The sequence below is a fragment of the Dipodomys ordii genome, unplaced genomic scaffold (assembly GCF_000151885.1).
Source record: "Dipodomys ordii isolate 6190 unplaced genomic scaffold, Dord_2.0 Scaffold206, whole genome shotgun sequence".
In the NCBI taxonomy this organism is placed as follows: Eukaryota; Metazoa; Chordata; class Mammalia; order Rodentia; family Heteromyidae; genus Dipodomys; species Dipodomys ordii.
The window spans coordinates 505,413-522,205 of NW_012267422.1; the positions used below are offsets into that span (position 1 = coordinate 505,413).

At 38.8% G+C, this 16,793-nt stretch overlaps 1 protein-coding gene across 1 annotated transcript in view; it reads right to left on the minus strand.

Moving 5' to 3' along the window:
- The window catches only part of Scgn (secretagogin, EF-hand calcium binding protein), a 32,490-nt gene extending 16,814 nt beyond the window's left edge, over positions 1–15,676 (minus strand). The window contains exons 1-6 of the mRNA XM_013035227.1: positions 15,595–15,676; positions 14,703–14,773; positions 7,176–7,268; positions 4,081–4,170; positions 2,651–2,707; positions 2,215–2,292 (exon numbers count right to left, since the gene is read on the minus strand). Of these exons, the coding sequence (XP_012890681.1) occupies positions 2,215–2,292; positions 2,651–2,707; positions 4,081–4,170; positions 7,176–7,268; positions 14,703–14,773; positions 15,595–15,676 (471 nt within the window). The remainder of the gene's footprint in view (positions 1–2,214; positions 2,293–2,650; positions 2,708–4,080; positions 4,171–7,175; positions 7,269–14,702; positions 14,774–15,594) is intronic.
- Positions 15,677–16,793: the final 1,117 nt, after the last annotated feature.

A 16,793-nucleotide genomic window follows, 5' to 3' on the forward strand; every position in this document is an offset into this window, starting at 1 on the left:
AAGGTGGCTCAGTGGTAGAGCGCTTGCCTTGCATGCCTGAGGCCCTGGGTTCAATTCCTCAGCACCACATAAGCAAAAAGAAAAAAGCCGGAAGTGGCACAGTGGCTCAAGTGGTAGAGCACTAGCCTTGAGCTGAAGAGCTGAGAGACAGCACCCAGGCCCAGAGTTCAGGCCCCACAACAGACCCCCCCAAAAAAATACTGGAAACATTCTGGAAATCCAAAATGCAGATATATTCATTGTGCATGTTTTATAAATTAATAAAACTCAGGTAATAATTTTCAGTACAAACATTTGATTAGATTAATGTTTAAAAATATGCTCCAATAGAAAAGAAATCTCCTTATTTGTCTGGCCTCTTAGTAGTTTAGTGTCAAATTTCCTTTTGATATCATTTCTTCGGTGACAGGGTTCCATTGGAGTTAGAACAAAGGGAACCTTGACACTGAGCTGAGAAAGTGCTTCTTGCTTCGGGGGGATTTTCCACCTCACATTGAATTGCTGAGTACATATTTACTCCGAATTCTGAACGTGATTTCCCATTCTAAGAAAACAAATCATCATAGTAAGAAGCCAAGCTCCTTCCCTAATTGAGATCCTGCCTTGGGATTTGTTTCTCTCCCTGGAATCATCTTTTCTCCTGTCCGGGCCATTAACAAGACATCATGGTAAGAGCACTTTTTTTTTCTCAAAGCTGACACACTTAAGTATGTCTCACTCAAGGCAACATTCTGACAGGTCAGAGTCCAAGTAAACCAAGAGGACTTATCTTCTAGTCTAACAAGTGCCTTTGGTTGAGTAACAGCTATTGTCAGGTATGCAGTCTCCAAAATTTTCAGTATTTGGAAACCTAATTAAAGGCCTGTTCATCATCCAGAGGCCCATATTTTAAAAGAGATCCACACACTCTTCTAAGTACTATTTGTCCTTATCTATAAACCATAAGGCTCAGTAAGGGCTGTCTGTTCAAAAAAATATTGGTGGCCAGGCACTAGTGGTTCAGGCATATAATCCTAGCTTCTCAGGACACTAAGATCTAAGGATCAAGATCCAAAGCTAGTCTGGGCAGACAAGTCTGAGAGACTTACTTCCAATTAACCATCAAATAGCCAGAAGTGAAGATGTGGCTCAAGTGGTAGGGTATCAGCCTTGGTGGAAAAATTCAAATAAGAACATGAAGACTTAAGTTGAAATCCTAGAACCCATCCCCACCAAAGACACACACATACACACACACACACACACACACACACACACACACACACACACACACACACACCTCTTTGTGTAATAAATATGACAATGCTATGAGCCTTCTTAGCAAACAACTTCCTCACTAGTTTGGAAATCTGAAGATATGGTGAAAATGGAGATAGGAAAGAGATAGAAGAGAGCAGTAGGGGAACCAAAAGCAATTAAGTATGAACTGTAGACTAGAACTGGGAGAGATGCATCAAATCCAGCATGAGGATAAGTTCATCAAAGGCAAATTCTTCTTTAGCATTTTCTAAGAAGCTTGACATTGAAATAGTGTTTCACTCAGGAAAAGGCTAAGTCCTAAGAGGGTATGATATAAGGACAACAAGGACCACAATTACTACCAGAAGAGTTAGGGAGTACTGAGTAGTCATATTCTACACAGAATGCACAGTGGCTCATAAACATCAACTCATTTTGCCCTCCTAGTATTTAACCATCATTAACCCCCACTTTACAGAAGAAGTAAGCAATGCTGAGACTTAATACTCATCCTAAGTTATAGCTACTAAGTGGCAAAGGAAAGACATACATCCTCTTCCTTCTCCCTTCTTTCTCTGTCCTCCCACTGTTCCAAATCCACACACTGAGTGAGTACAATCATCCATTCTGTGAGAGGCAGCTGCTATCTGTTTGATTCTGATGGCTGAGGCCATGTTTACTTGTTTCAATATTGACTTTAACACTGAGTTCATTGGTCTGGTGCAACACTGAGTTTATTGGTGTGGTGCTTAGAAACCAAAGGTTAAATGATCTTTCCTGGCTCCCTTAAGACAGGTGATCAGCCTCCTCCCTTAAACACCTGCAATTTGTTGGTGAGAGAGGTTAAAACAGTTCAGTTTTAGGCCATGTTCTCCAGAGTTGAGATGTTCTTGTATAGTCAACTGATCTTTAAGCATCTGTCACCTGCACAGCAGCAGGAAAGCTGCCCTGCTGAAACAAGACTCCATTACCCACCATGGTGCCCGTGTATTCTTCCAGTTTAGCTTCAGAAACAGCCTTGCTGTGATGGAGGAAGAGGTCTCGGAGGAAGTTCTGTAACACCAAGGCATTTTATGTAGTAAACAAATAAGTTAGAAAGGGGTCCGGAGGCCTTTGTCCTGGGGAATATAGTTTCAACAAGCAATACGTAAAAAATATTTCCAGGATGCCTTTGCAATCCAGAGAATAGTTCTATACATGAAAAACAATCACAAATGCTCAGTTTTCCCTCTTTCCCAAAGACAGACATATGACTTGCACTTTCTAAATCTTCTAAACATAAATACACTTTTTTCTATTAAAAAAGATTTATAGATTCAAATCTATGTTTCTTGGATCCACAGAAACCAAATTCATCGTGTACATCAATCCACCCACCCTTCACCCAGTGGCAGTGCCCAGGAACACTTACGCGCAACTCCACGGCTGATATGAAGCCACTACTGTCCGCATCATACTTGCGCCAAATCTGAAATACACAAGTCACCAATGCAATTGTCCTCAGAGACTCCGGGATTGACTACAGTGTTTTTGTTTTTGTTTTTAATGATTCTCCACCTGAAAATAAGTACTTGGCTAGATGCAAATTGACTTGTAATGAGGAGCTACAGTCTTATTTTGGTGACAGCAGATTTGGACAGAATTCATCAGAAATGTACTACAGCGTATACTCAGAGCCATGAAAGAATTCATTTATGTTATTTTCTATTTATGTTATTTTCTACTTAAGCTATAATACTGCAACGTTTAATGAAAATTATTCAAAAGAAACTTTTGTCCACATAAAATAGATGCTGTGGAAGTGGAATTTATTACCTTGAAAGGTAAAGACTTAACAAAAACTAACTCTGAATAATGAATTTTAGAGGCTTCTGGCTGAGTTTTTACAAAATTAATTTCCTATACAATTATTTCACAGTACACATACCTTCTGACAGAGCATTGATAACCATTTCAGGGCTTGTTTACTTGCACTGTGTATATTTGTACATGCTCTTGAAATTATCACTCGGTTATAAAAAAAATACTTATTCTATTTTGCATTTCTTGGGTTACTTGAAAATCTTATGGCCCATTCAAATCTCACCTGTGCTTGCTTGATTGTACCAGAAGGTAAACATAATAGTACAAAAGGATGCTAAGCTACATGTCCTAAGTGCAGATGTGGAGATTGCTTCAGGAATGGGGCCCTGGACATAGTGGCTGTCTTGAGTCTCTTGCTGCGGCCTTGGACAAACTCAGAACTTCCTTTCCTGGTATTTCCTACAGAGCAATCACATTTAGAAGCTGAGAGGGATTTACTGAAACAAAGAGGCCAGAGGAGTCATTAATACTGCCTTTAGCTTTCACCCAAGCCAGAATGTCCACTGACTAGACCAGCACTCTAACAAATTATGGCTTGACTGGACTTGCATTCAAAATTAGAGTGAACTGATAACATTTGATGAAAAGCAGTGTCACATAGAGTCTGGATTTCTAGACAGCACTCTCAAAAGGCAACAGTTCACTGGGGCTCCACAGGATCGCTGACTTTAGATGGTATGCATGCTCCCCAGGCTGCACAGCCCCCTCACAACACCCTTTCTATCCTCCCATTACATTCTTCAGCCTACCTTCCTGGCCCTTATCTAAGCCTTCCATTAGCCTAGATTAAAGGAGCCCATCGGTTCAGGGGCATCCCAGGCCAGGAATGAGAGAACACACTGGAGATGGGCACCAAAGGCCTAGTAGACTAAGGGCTTGATCCTATCCTCTCTGCATGTCTTCTATATAGGAACTGTGCAGGGGACAGGAGGGAACCACAACCCTCTTTCTCAAAGGAAGTTATAAGCAAACACTCACCTGCATGAACTCCACACTACTGTCCAAGGGGGTTTCCAGGCGAAAGAGCAGCAGAAAGTTTTCATCCTCAGATAAAAACATACTAGAAAGCTAAAGGAACAAAATAACAGTCATGGATATGGGTCAGTGTTCATTTAAGGAGTGCTCCCTGGAAAAAAATGTATGATAGTACATATTGGAAAACAAGCTTATCTCAGGATGGAAAACTCAGCTTGCAGTTCTGTACCCTTGATCCTCATTCATTGATTTATTAGCTCTTTCAAAAAGTATCATATTCCTGTTAGATACAAAATACTGTGAATAGCTGCCTTCCATGAGTTTGCAATGCACAATAATAATAATATATTATTATATGTAATTATATATTATAATTATGTTTATATTATATTCATATAATTATATAATCATGTATATGTACTTTATAATTAAATTGTATAATATAATTATATAATGTCATATACAATGTTTAATATATAATATATAGTTAATATATAATATATACTATACATATATATAGTATATATTATATATACATATATATAATATACTATATATATATAATATACTATATATATAATATACTATACATAGTATATATTAACATATTATATATAATATATATTACATATTATATGTAATTACTAGTATGTTCAGCACTTAATATGTTTCAGGTACTATTCTAAGAACTTCTAGTATTGAATTAATTTTATAATAATCAAAACAAAAATATCAAACAATGATCATATGGACCAGGCATTGCTGTAAGATTAATTAATAAACACTAACTCATTTAACTCTAATGACCAACTGCAAGTTACACCCATGCCATAATAGATATTTTCAGAGATTCTGGGCTACATAAAGTCAAAAGATGTATCAAAGTTATTTGGGTCAAAAATGGTAGAATCAAGTAGATGATTGCAAGCACACTTTTTCTGACTAGACTTTGCTGGTGAGATGTCATAGATAGATAGATAGATAGATAGATAGATAGATAGATAGATAGATAGATAGATAGATAGATAATACTTCAGTGTCCTATGTAATAGCAGCAGTGATTGTGGCCTGTGTGGATTCTTGAGTGTTGGCTGTGACTTAATACTCCTCCATTGTTGGTGTCTACTGGATACTACAACATTCAAGCATGGTAAATTCACCCAGCCAGCATAACTGATTTCCTTCTCTCACTCCCATGACATAGCAGTATCTTCTTCCCCTAATGATTATTATATGTTGCAGCATACTGACCAGTTTGGTCAGTTCTTTAAGTGTGCATTGTCTCCTCGGTTGTCCCTGTAAGCAGTCATTGTAGTGCAAGCCCAGGGAAGGTACCCTTGTGGGGTTTTAGTGTGCTTACTTCACACTCGCACTCACATCCCCTACTGCGATGCACATCAGCTCAATGAATTCCTCTCCTGTGTAACATAAGCTAATAGACAAGACGACACATTCTGCTAGTCCTCTACTAGATGCCTACCATGTGGCAGCCATCACCATGGTGATTATCATTTATCATCTTATTACATTCCCACACAAGTCCTCTGGGATTGATAGCTATCAGTGTTCCCCTTTTCCTTGAATTAGGCTTTAGAGTAGAATTAAATTCCTTCTTTATTACTCACCAATTATTTAATCTTGGGCAATTTGACATTTCATGCTTTTGTTCTTCATTTGTAAACTAGCAAAATAGATAGCTAATACTTATATAAAGATTAAAAGGAGAATGAGTCAATAGTAACAGACTGTTTAGCAGAATAGCTGCTGTGCATGACTGTGTTATACATTCTTTACTGCTGAGCTGGGGAAACTGAAGCTCAGAGGACTTTTCCTGAGGTTTTATATTCCACTATATTGACTTTGTGTTTTTCCCATCAACCCATACATGGTCACCTCTCTTTAGGGTTAAATGCTATTTTTCACATAAGGATGGTACAGACTCTATTTACCCTCCCTTGTCAAAGAATTACCTAACAACGCACTTCTCAGTATGTGGGCTGTTGTTAACCAGGATGTAACTGTAGGGGGAAATATTCCACTGTAGTAACCTGTTCTGTAACTAAAGGAGACATATTCAGATAAGAAGTAGATTGTCATGTAGGGCCAAAAGGCGAACAAATGCAGCAATGGTACTTGCTGGACACTACGTTGGGGAAATAAAAATGAAGTCGATTTTTGGGGCTGACTGAGTATAGTGACACAGGCCTGTAATCTCAGCTACTCAGGAAGCAGAGATAGAGAGGATCATGATTTAAAGGCAACATATGCAAAAAATTAATGAGATCCCATCTCAACAAACAAGCCACGCACAGTAGTCCATGCCTATAGTTCTAGCTATGTGGAAGACATAGCTAGAACGATTGTGGTCTGAGGTCAGCCCAGGCAGAAAGCAGGAGACCTAAAACAGTAACTAAAGCAAAAAGTGCTGGAGGGATGGTTCAAGTGATGCTGTGTTTTTCTAGTAAGTGAAAGGCCCTGAGTCAAACCCTATTACTGCCACATACACAAATAATAGACTATCCAAGGTACTGCATGATTAAAGCAGTTACTTGATTTGGTAGGCAGTCAATGAAAGTGACTTCAAAGGAAGCAAATAAAATACTTTCTGGTAGGAGGATTTTTTTCTTAGTTAGAGTGCTGGAGATTGAACCCAGGTCCTCATACATGCTAAACAAATCCTCTACCACGTAAGCTATATAACCAATTATTTTAGGGTAATTTTTCCAATTTCTACTGAGAACTAGTACTGAAGTATAAATTTTTTAAATCAATATATTTTCCTTATCCCAAGGACAATTTTTATAAGACACTGTGCCAACATTAGATCAGATAACTAAAAGGCCTTTGCCATCTCAATTCCCCATTGACCTAAATAAAAATCAGGAAGGAATTGCATACTCTTTGTTACTAAGCAGGTGAAAAAAAGCTAGATGATTATTTTTAAAAATTATGCCAACTGCATTGCAGGAAGTTCGCCTTTCCCAGTTGAATGCAGATTCATTCTTTCTTTTAGTGGAAATCACAGTCCAAAAAGATAATGTCCAAGAAGAAACAGTCAAGAAAGCTATTGCCGAGAAAAATACAACCATGAGCAGTACCTGCTTCATCCATACACGGCCATCTTTAGAGATATTATGGGCTGTCGTAAGTTGCTGTTTCACTTTGTGCATATTTTCTTCCATGAGTGCATCCTGCAATAGGCCACAAATCACCACATTTAGCCAATGAAATCCCCAAAACATAGTTAGGATAACAAGTATTCAAAACACCTGGCTTACTCATTACATTATTCTAACCAGAAAAATTGAGTGATCCTACTATTTTGTAAGAGAGCAAGGGATTGATATTTCTTGAACAACCAACCATCAAAATCTTGACTATGTGAAATGCGTAAAATTATTGAGATAGGTATAGAAAGAAGCTGAGAACCTGGAGTGCTAGCTTAATTTGAATATAGTTGTGTGTTTGGTTTCTAGAAAGGACTGAGTTGTCAGTAATATATAGATGCTCTTCCTAAGAACTTAAAGGGTTTAAATCCTTAACTGAAAATTCTCTGTAGAAGGTCCTGGGGCTTGAACTCAGGGTCTGGATTCTTACTTTGAGGGGTTTTTATCCTCAAGGCTAGTGCTCTACCATTTGAGCCACACACCCCCTTCTGGCTTTTTTGATGTTTAATTAGATAAAAGTCTCATGGGCTTTCCTGCCATAGTTGGCTTTGAACTCAATCCTCAGATCTCAGCCTCCTGAGTAGCTAGGAAACTAGGCATGAGGCACTGGTACCTGGGTCTCTTTGAATATTTTTTATATTTGAGCTACATACATTGAAATTTTCTATTACTGGCAAAGGAAAAATTTCAGGTTTTATTGTTCTTATTTTTCTCTTTAGTCCTGATTGAATGGCCTGTCAGTTATACTTGTTTGTTCTTAAGCAGTTAGCTCTTCATTTGATCTTTTTCATATATGTTTTCCATGGGTTGGAAGATCTAGTAGAAGAGCAGGCAAACTCTCTGCCTTCTAGATCTTCAGGTATGAGGAATACTCTGATTCATGATATCTACTACTATACTCTGAATCAAACTATATACTTCTTTCAGAACAGTCTTGGTGAATTGAAGGAAAAGAGTGAAGGAAAAAAGAATCAGGGAATATTAGACACCTTCTTCTTTTTTTTTTTTGCCAATCCTGGGGCTTGAACTCAGAGCCTGGACTCTGTCCCTGACCCTCTCTGTGCTCTACCACTTGGGCCACAACAACACTTCTAGATTTTTCTGTTTATATGCTACTGAAGAATCAAACCCAGGGTTTCATGATGCTAGGCAAGCACTCTACCACTAAGCCACATTCCCAGCCCATAGAAACCCTTCTCTAAGACTGATGGGAAAATAGGTCAAAGGAGTGACTTAACATGCAGCTGGATATTGGCAGAACATGACAGAAACCAGAACTTTGGAAAGTACAGTGTATACTTATCACCCCACCTTGCTGTTACCTTATGGGACAGCACCTAGCAGAGGAAATGCAAAGTGGTTCAAAACAGATCCAATGAGAACTTGGTGATTTGCTTCGGTATATTTTTTTCAAGATAGATTTTGGCAGTTAGTTAAATAATAGGACTGTCTAAATATCATATAGACTCACAAATTTGAAAACCTCTTGGAAATGCAAAGGGCACTATTGGCCAGTAGAACAACTTTATGCTAAGGGAGATCCAGAGCATTATTATAACTTCGTTATACGATTTTGGCCCTTGACATTGGAATCCTAGATCACTAGTGGCAGTAGATGAATAGACAGCTAATATTTGATGGTGGGTTTCATCAGTGAGATAGAAAAGATACTCTGAGCTGAGATAATTGAAGAAATTGGATCCCTTATTATCATCTTAATTTTCTAGATTTCCAAAGACTGATGTGAATACCACAAGAATGGGAAGCCACCAACTTTTATGTCAACCAATAGCTAATCATATACATTTGTGGGGGGGTATGGTTGTGGAGCTTGAAGTCTGGATCTGGGCGCTGTCCCTCAGCCCTTCAGCTCAAGGCTAGCACTCTACCACTTGAGCCACAGCACCACTTCTGGCTTTTTCTTCCTGCTTATGTGGTGCTGAGGAATCAAACCCAGAGTCTCATGCATTCAAGGCAAGCATTCTACCACTGAGCCACCTTCCCAGCCCTCATATACATATTTTTGTCATTAAATACAAAAATGAAATTGTGTTTCCTTTTGTCTTGTTGTTTTTGCAGGACAAGATAAAAACATGTTTTTGTTGTTTTTTTCAGAAATGGATAAAGTGCAGAGAGATGAGTAAATGAATGTCTCACATATCCCAAACTGAGTACTAGACGGTGAGAGATACTTTCATTTATTATAAATGAATAATAAACAGCTAAAAAGTTTATTATTCATTTATTATCAATATAAATTGCAGAGAAGGGTAAGATTGTAAAACAGTTTAAAGTTTTATTAATAAGAACTAATGATAAAATGGTTGGTTCTTTAGATAGCAATTTTAAATTCTATTAAACATGCTAGCCCAAACCACTAGCATTTGTGACTGAGACAATGTATTAATCAAATGGATTTGGGTATCCTATCTGTACCAAGACCATCTGCTAGACTGTTGGCTTTGGTCTCATATTTAGAATGATTAAAATAAGTGATTAAAATAAGAGGACTTGGACAGATTGACTCTGTAAATACACCACACAAATGTATTCATTTAATAATCATAAACAGAATAATCAAAGGGCTAGTTAAGAAAATTAATATCAGAAGTGGCGCTGTAGCTCAAGTGATAGAGAGCTCACCTTGACCTGAAGAATGCAGGGACAGAGCCCAAGCCCAAAGTTCAAGCCCCATCACCAACAAGAAGAAAAGAAAAAAGAAAAAAAGAAAATGAATACCTTCCTAAGTAAACACACACCAAATAAAAAATATGGGGTGGGAGGAAGACATTAGTGATTTGGAACCAAAACCTTGGGTAAAGAAATGGAAAGTGCCAGGTGCTGGTGGCTCACACCTGTAATCCTAGCTACTCAGGAGGCTGAGCTTTCAGGATCAGATCTCAGAAAAGTCCCCGTGGGACTCTTATCTCCAATTAACCTCTCAAAAACAGCAAGTGGCGATGCGGCTCAAGTAAGTAGATCATTAGCCTTGAGAGCCTAGAGGCTCAGGAACAGCACCAGGCCCTGAGTTCAAGTCCCATAACCAAAAAGAAAGAAAAAGAGAGAGAGAAAGAAAGAAAAAGAAAGAAAGAAAGAGAAAGAGAGAGAGAGAGGAAGAAAGGAAGGAAAGAAGGAAGGAAGGAAGGAAGGAAGGAAGGAAGGAAGGAAGGAAGGAGAAAGCAATTAATGTGTCATTTGTCTTATATTGAGCAACTGTCACAAGCACCTAGTGTCTGTGATCTACTGTTTCCCCAAGTAGCATGCTTTACTTCTTAGTGACAAATAAGTGATAATAGCATGACTTAGGCGTATTCCTTAGGTTACCTTGGCTTGAAAAATTTTCTCTCACAAACTGGAAATTTCACTGCTATATTCATTTATTTCAGATCTAACAACTCTTTTCTATATTTAAGAGAGCAAGCTTCAGTTATTCTGTGTTGAGGTAACTCACTGGTGGAGCTCAGGCAAAATGGACTCTATAATAAACATGGATAAAACACAAAACCCAAGAAGACACCAAAAATCACCATAAGAACATGCACATTGTACAGTGTACAGTGTATATAATGCGTGCTCCTACAACTAAAAAAGGCACTTTTCATTTATATTATCTCCTGAGGAAATGAGTGGCCCAAAACATGATTGTTCCCATTTTATGGTCATAAAAACTGAGACCTAGGGAATTTAAGTAGCTTGTTGGTATCATTTAGCTATAAGATCAGAGCTGGTACAGCCAAAGCAGATTTCTATCTCCACCCACCGTAAGGCCTTTCTGAAGTGGGTGCAAAAAGTTACATTTTTTAATCTTTATAGAAGAAAAAAGAATTTTGAGATCCCAAGATCTCAACCAGATTCCCTCATACCTGTCTAGTCTCCTAACCACAGATTGTGTGTGTGTGTGTGTATGTGTTTGGTAGTGTAAAGGATATTTTTAGGAGTCAGCTGGATCCAGCGTTATCTAGAAACTTGGAAGGCAATTTTGTGGGTGAGTGTGTCTGTGAAGGGGTCTTCAATGGAGGTTGACATGAGAGATGAGGTGGAGCAATCAGCCCTGTGTGAATGGGCATTATCTGAGTGGCTGGGGAAGGCAAATCAGTCTCCCCTCTTACTCCCTGAAAGCTAGGACATGTTCACCTCCTGTCTTGACCTCAGATGTCCAGGCTATTCTAGTACTGAGATTCCAGGTCTAACAACAGCCACCCCCTCCCTAGGTTCTCAGGCTTTGCCCTTAAACAGAGAACTACGCCTTCACCTTCCCTGATTCTGAGGCCTTCAGACTTGGACTGCACCATACTCTTAGAAATCCCAAGATCTCCAGTCTGCAGACAACCTATAATAGGACTTCTTAGTCATCATAATAGCGTGAGGCATTTTTCTTATTAGAAAACAATATATAATATACCATTATATAATATATAATGTTGCTTCTGTCTTTCTTCCAAAGAAAGTTCATTAACATAGGCTATGTTGGTTGAAAATTCATTTTTATAGCAAACAGAAATGGAGCCACAGTCACAGAAACAGATTCTATATGCCACCTTTAATTTGAGGGCATAGAGCCTTACATTTTGATCTTTTAGACCTCTAACTCTAGAGCCCAAGGATCCCTTGTCTCTAATGGAAAAAAGTCAGAGTTCTTTTGGTTGTTATTCCCCATCAATCCTTATTGAGATTTCAGGCCCCAGCAGGAAATGAAAAGCAATGAAAGAGGCCGGAGGATGTGATATAACCTGCACCTGAGAGAGATAGTCCCCTAGAAACTGATGCTCTGGAATGGACTGGCTTTTTAAAAGAAAAAAAACAGCAGGAAGAGTCACATATAGTTGCAATAGTAGCAGTTGATTGTCTCATTAAGCCAATCCCTTCAGAAGCTGTGAGAAGTGGGTAATTACATGTAGCCTGGTTGCTCTCTGAGATTGACAAGCAGGCAGCTTGCTGTTAGAAAACTCAGAATCTTTCTGAGGTCTCTGTGACCCACTAATCAACAGAACAAATCAGGGCTATTCAGGTCTCTTGAAGTACCACTTGACAGAGCAAAAAGCTACCCAATCTCTACTGAACTTGATTAGGGCCTACTTGTTGTTCATCAAAGAAGAGCCCAGAATCAGACTATTTGTCCAGGAAGTATTGAGTGACCAGCTAAGGTCCCTATTTCCCTATTCCCACTATATGGTCTCAGCGTTATGAAAGAAAATCAATGGTAGATTATTCCATTACTGGTAAACAATTTAAGCAACTTGTCAGAACTTTCTCTCTAGCCAAGTGCTAAGGAGAAAGGTACCTAGGGTAACTGCCATGCCTCAGTGGGACTCATTTGATTATATTAGAAACCCTTGCCCAAGGCAGTCACCGTTCCTCTGGGGATAGGAGATGAAATCTGACTTAGGGTGTTTGTAAAATAAAAATACATTGAAATCCTAGGGGCTGCATTTTAACAAATATTGATAATTTTGGCATATATTAATCGTTCAAAAAAAGAGGTTGCATTTACAAAGTTTGATTTGGTCTGGGCACTGGCGGCACATGCCTTAATCCTAGCTACTCAGGAGTCTGAGATTTGATGATCATGGTTCAAAGCCAGTTAATTCTCCAATGAACCACCAAAAAAGCCATAAGTGGAGCTGTGGCTCAAATGGTAGCATACAAGCCTTGAGCATAAAAGCTCAGGGATAGTGCACAGGCCCTGAGTTCAAGCTGCACCAAAAATGTATGTTTAAAAAAATTTTCCCTGGTCTGAAAGAGGCAAGAATACATAGGGGAAATATGCATGGGAAAGAGAAGCCAGAAATTTAGAGACAAGGATGGTACTGATGGATAGCTTGATTAAAGGGACACAGGCACTATTTTTCTTTGCTTTAAGACTCATACTTCAATAAGCTGCAAACATTAGCTTAAGGTGAATGTACGGGGGGCAACAATTCTCTTCCTCTGACATTTGCCCAAATAGTGTTAATGAACTTTGGGCACTGAGCATATCTTTTCATATCTTAAAGGAATAACACTCATCCTGGTGAAGGGGGAGGGGATAACATTTGGGAAATGACTCCTCTTGCAACAAAAAAATGCTTGCAATGGAAAATACTTATCTCAAGGATGTACTTGTGTCTTGAAGGGAGCACTTGTCAAAACCCATCAATTGTTCTAAAGGATGCTCAAGCAACTTTATTGTAATGACCTACATGTAATCAGCAGACGAACCTTGAAACTTCTGGACCCAATTGACAAAAGAGTGGACTAGCAAGAATGACTAAATATACCAGGTAACAGTATAAAGAGAAGCACTTATCCCAAGTTGAGTTTTGGCCAAACCCTTAATCTACTTTTTTTTAACAATAAATACCCCTGAGCTTAGCACTTATTGCACCTGTTTTCCAATATGCCAAAGGCGTGTCTGGATTATATATTGTCTGTCTACTTTTCCTTGGCTTTCATTCCTACTTTATTGTCTCTACCTTAATGTGTCCTTCAATTATATATGTAACAGCATCATGAAATGTAATACTCGAGAGCCAGAGGGAGGCCACCACCATCAGGACATTACACAAAATCAGAGACACATACACAAAACGGAGGCAGAACAAGAGAGGCAGAAACATATAGAGTCAAGAGGCCTGTGTGCCTGGTGAAGACATATGGCAGCCTCTTGTTTTCTGGGCTGGCCTCTCTCAGCCCCAAACCCCCTCCCCAAGCAGTGTCCATGATGGAGACCTTCCTAGCCCTCTCACTAGCTTTTGATACGAGAATGTGATGCACTCCAAAATATCCTTCCAGGCAAATGATTGAAAGTCTCAGGATAAACTATTACAATTCACTTCAAAACAGCTGCCCAGATTATGCATGACTGAAGTTGGGTTTTTTCCCATACCAAGGCTGAATGCCTGAATGCCTCTATGAGTTTTTCCTCTTCTTTGCTACAGGAATCTGTAAATATATTGGTTTCTTTCTAGTTTTTCATTCCCTGATAAATCTACTATCTGTTCTAATAAAACATGTACTAGAAAAAAATAGATCTTCAATAGTTTACCACTTGCCATCAAAGGAATATAACATGTACTAAACACCTGCAACCCAAAAGCTCTTAGCATCTTTATTGATCCTACATCTATATTGGTCTTTTCTATCTTTTGATGTTTTGATCAAAGTGGGATACCCCATCTCCTGGTTTTGATCCATTAGCAGAGATGTAACCAAGGGAACATTTAAATCACAGTTGGTTGAGTCCACAGTCAGTATCTCTGAGTGGATGACAGATGTTACAATGAAAGTCAGTGACCAGCATGTCTAATGTTACCTTTGTTTCTCTCATAAAACCTATCCAAATTGCTTCCTGTGAAATTACATGCATTCAGGAAGAAAAGAGGTCAGATAGGATTAATAGGTACAAATCAACAAAACACTTGTATGCTTATATTTCACTATGAGACACATAAGTCAATGCTTAGTGCTATAAGTACTTACATCAGTGCCCAGTTTTGTCAACATATGGTGAAAGAAATCATCAAGCTCCTTTTCTTCTATGTAACCTTTTTCTAAATTCAAGGAGATATGCATAATTATTAGCCACTTATCTAAAATAGCATGTGACTTAGAATTTATCTAAATTTGTTCTTCATTTCCCAGTTTACAAGATCCCCACAGACACTGCTTTTTGTTGTTCTATTCTTTTTATTGTTCAGTATTACTCTTTAGAATTTAGACAGTGAATACATGTTCCAGGGTAAATGATTTTTGCTGGGGTTTATACTGACATTTGGAGATTAAAAATATGCTACCAAACACTTGAATTTTAATTAATGAATGAGCTTTAGAATAAAGTTCAATGCAAATATTTTGGAAATACTTCACAAGGGTAAATATTGAATTTAGTTGTGAGTGTTTTCACACAATATAGACATTTTCTGTTTCTTTATTAACAAAAACAAAGAAAAATAGTAAGTAGTTACATTTTGTTTTTATGGAAACTTTTTTGTGGAGAGATAGTAAATTTGAAAGTTGATAAAACTTACCCAACTTTTGAGAAAGTGGGGAAGAGGGAAAGAACAGTAAATCTGACATCACGTACTTGAATTTCATGCCTTGAATACATACAAAATACTCTTTGACACCATACATATCTATATTTATGTATATCAATGCATAATATATACTGACATATATTATATGCACACACCCTGAATTTTCATCAAGGTTTCTAGATGTGCAACAGCAATATACCAGTCGTATATGAAATATACCGCACCAGTTATGTTGTTTTAATAACGCAGGCAGACTGCTTTACTTCAGAAAAAGACTGCAGAGAAGGAGACAATCCAGATGCTTCACCTGTGTGCAAACAGCTGGTCCTACTCACCATCAGCATCAAAGCGCTGCCAGACTTTCCAGAAGCCAGCGGCATCCAAAGGCCTGGATGTGGGTTTGAGAGCGCTGTCCATGGTGCTGACCGCCTGCCACTAGAGCGCTAGGGTCCACGCAACTTAGGAAAGAACTCCCTTCAACTGCTGCTGGGCTCCTCTGTCTGCTTCTATTTTTCTCTGCTTATCAGCTAGCGGTCGGTGGCGCTGGCTCGAGGGCAGTTGGAGAGGAGACTGGTGGCAAGGGGGCGTGGCTGAGCCGCGAACTCTCTGGGAGATCCACTGCTGGCAGGTCGTCCTTGCCCCGCCCTGTGTGCTGTCCTGGCAGATCTGCAGGGTAGCTAGCGCCTGCCTGTCTCAGCAAGCGCTGTGTGGGATTCGGGAAGAATCTGTCTCCAGGCGTCCACGGCTCACTGCTCTTGCATTTTGACTTGTTTCTCAAACTCAAAGGAAACATCCCCCGCACATATGACTCACCTTTCAAACTAGTGTCTCAAGCGGTTTTCTAGAAGAGGCCAGTGGAAGATGTGTTAGTGCTGGGCCCCTTAGGGCCTGATGAGTTAGACATGGAGTGTAGGGGGAGGGAAAGTGAATAGGGGCAAAGTTGGGGCATTCAGAGAGACATACGCTGCATGGTTTCCCTCATTTGTGGTAACTAGAATATGCCTTTAAATCTACAAGTAAACACCCTGAATAACTAAAATAAGTAAACGAATATATATATATATATATATATATAATATATATTATATATATATGCACGCACACTGGGACATGATAAATTATGTAGGACTCTAGTCATTAACATTCAGAGGCCAAAGGAGGATATGCATAGGAGTGGTGGACAAAGGCTCAATAGCTATGTACAGATGATCACACAAAATAACATACTATGAAAACGAACTCCAAGAAAAGGAAACAAGACTTTTTTTAGTTGTCATTGTTGCTGTTTTTGTTTTCTTACCCTTTGGTCTTGTTTGTTTGTTTGTATTTGGAGGATAAAGGAGGGCACATAAAAAGTGGAACAAGGTTGAACAAATACAACAGTGATACTCACTAGATACTATGTGGAAAACGAACTGGATATCTTGTGGGTAGGGATGGAAGGGAAAGACAGGGAGAGAGCAACTTAAGGGGAGGTATGGTTCAAAAAGAATTGTCCTTATTACTCATTACCTCATTCATGTAACTTAACCTC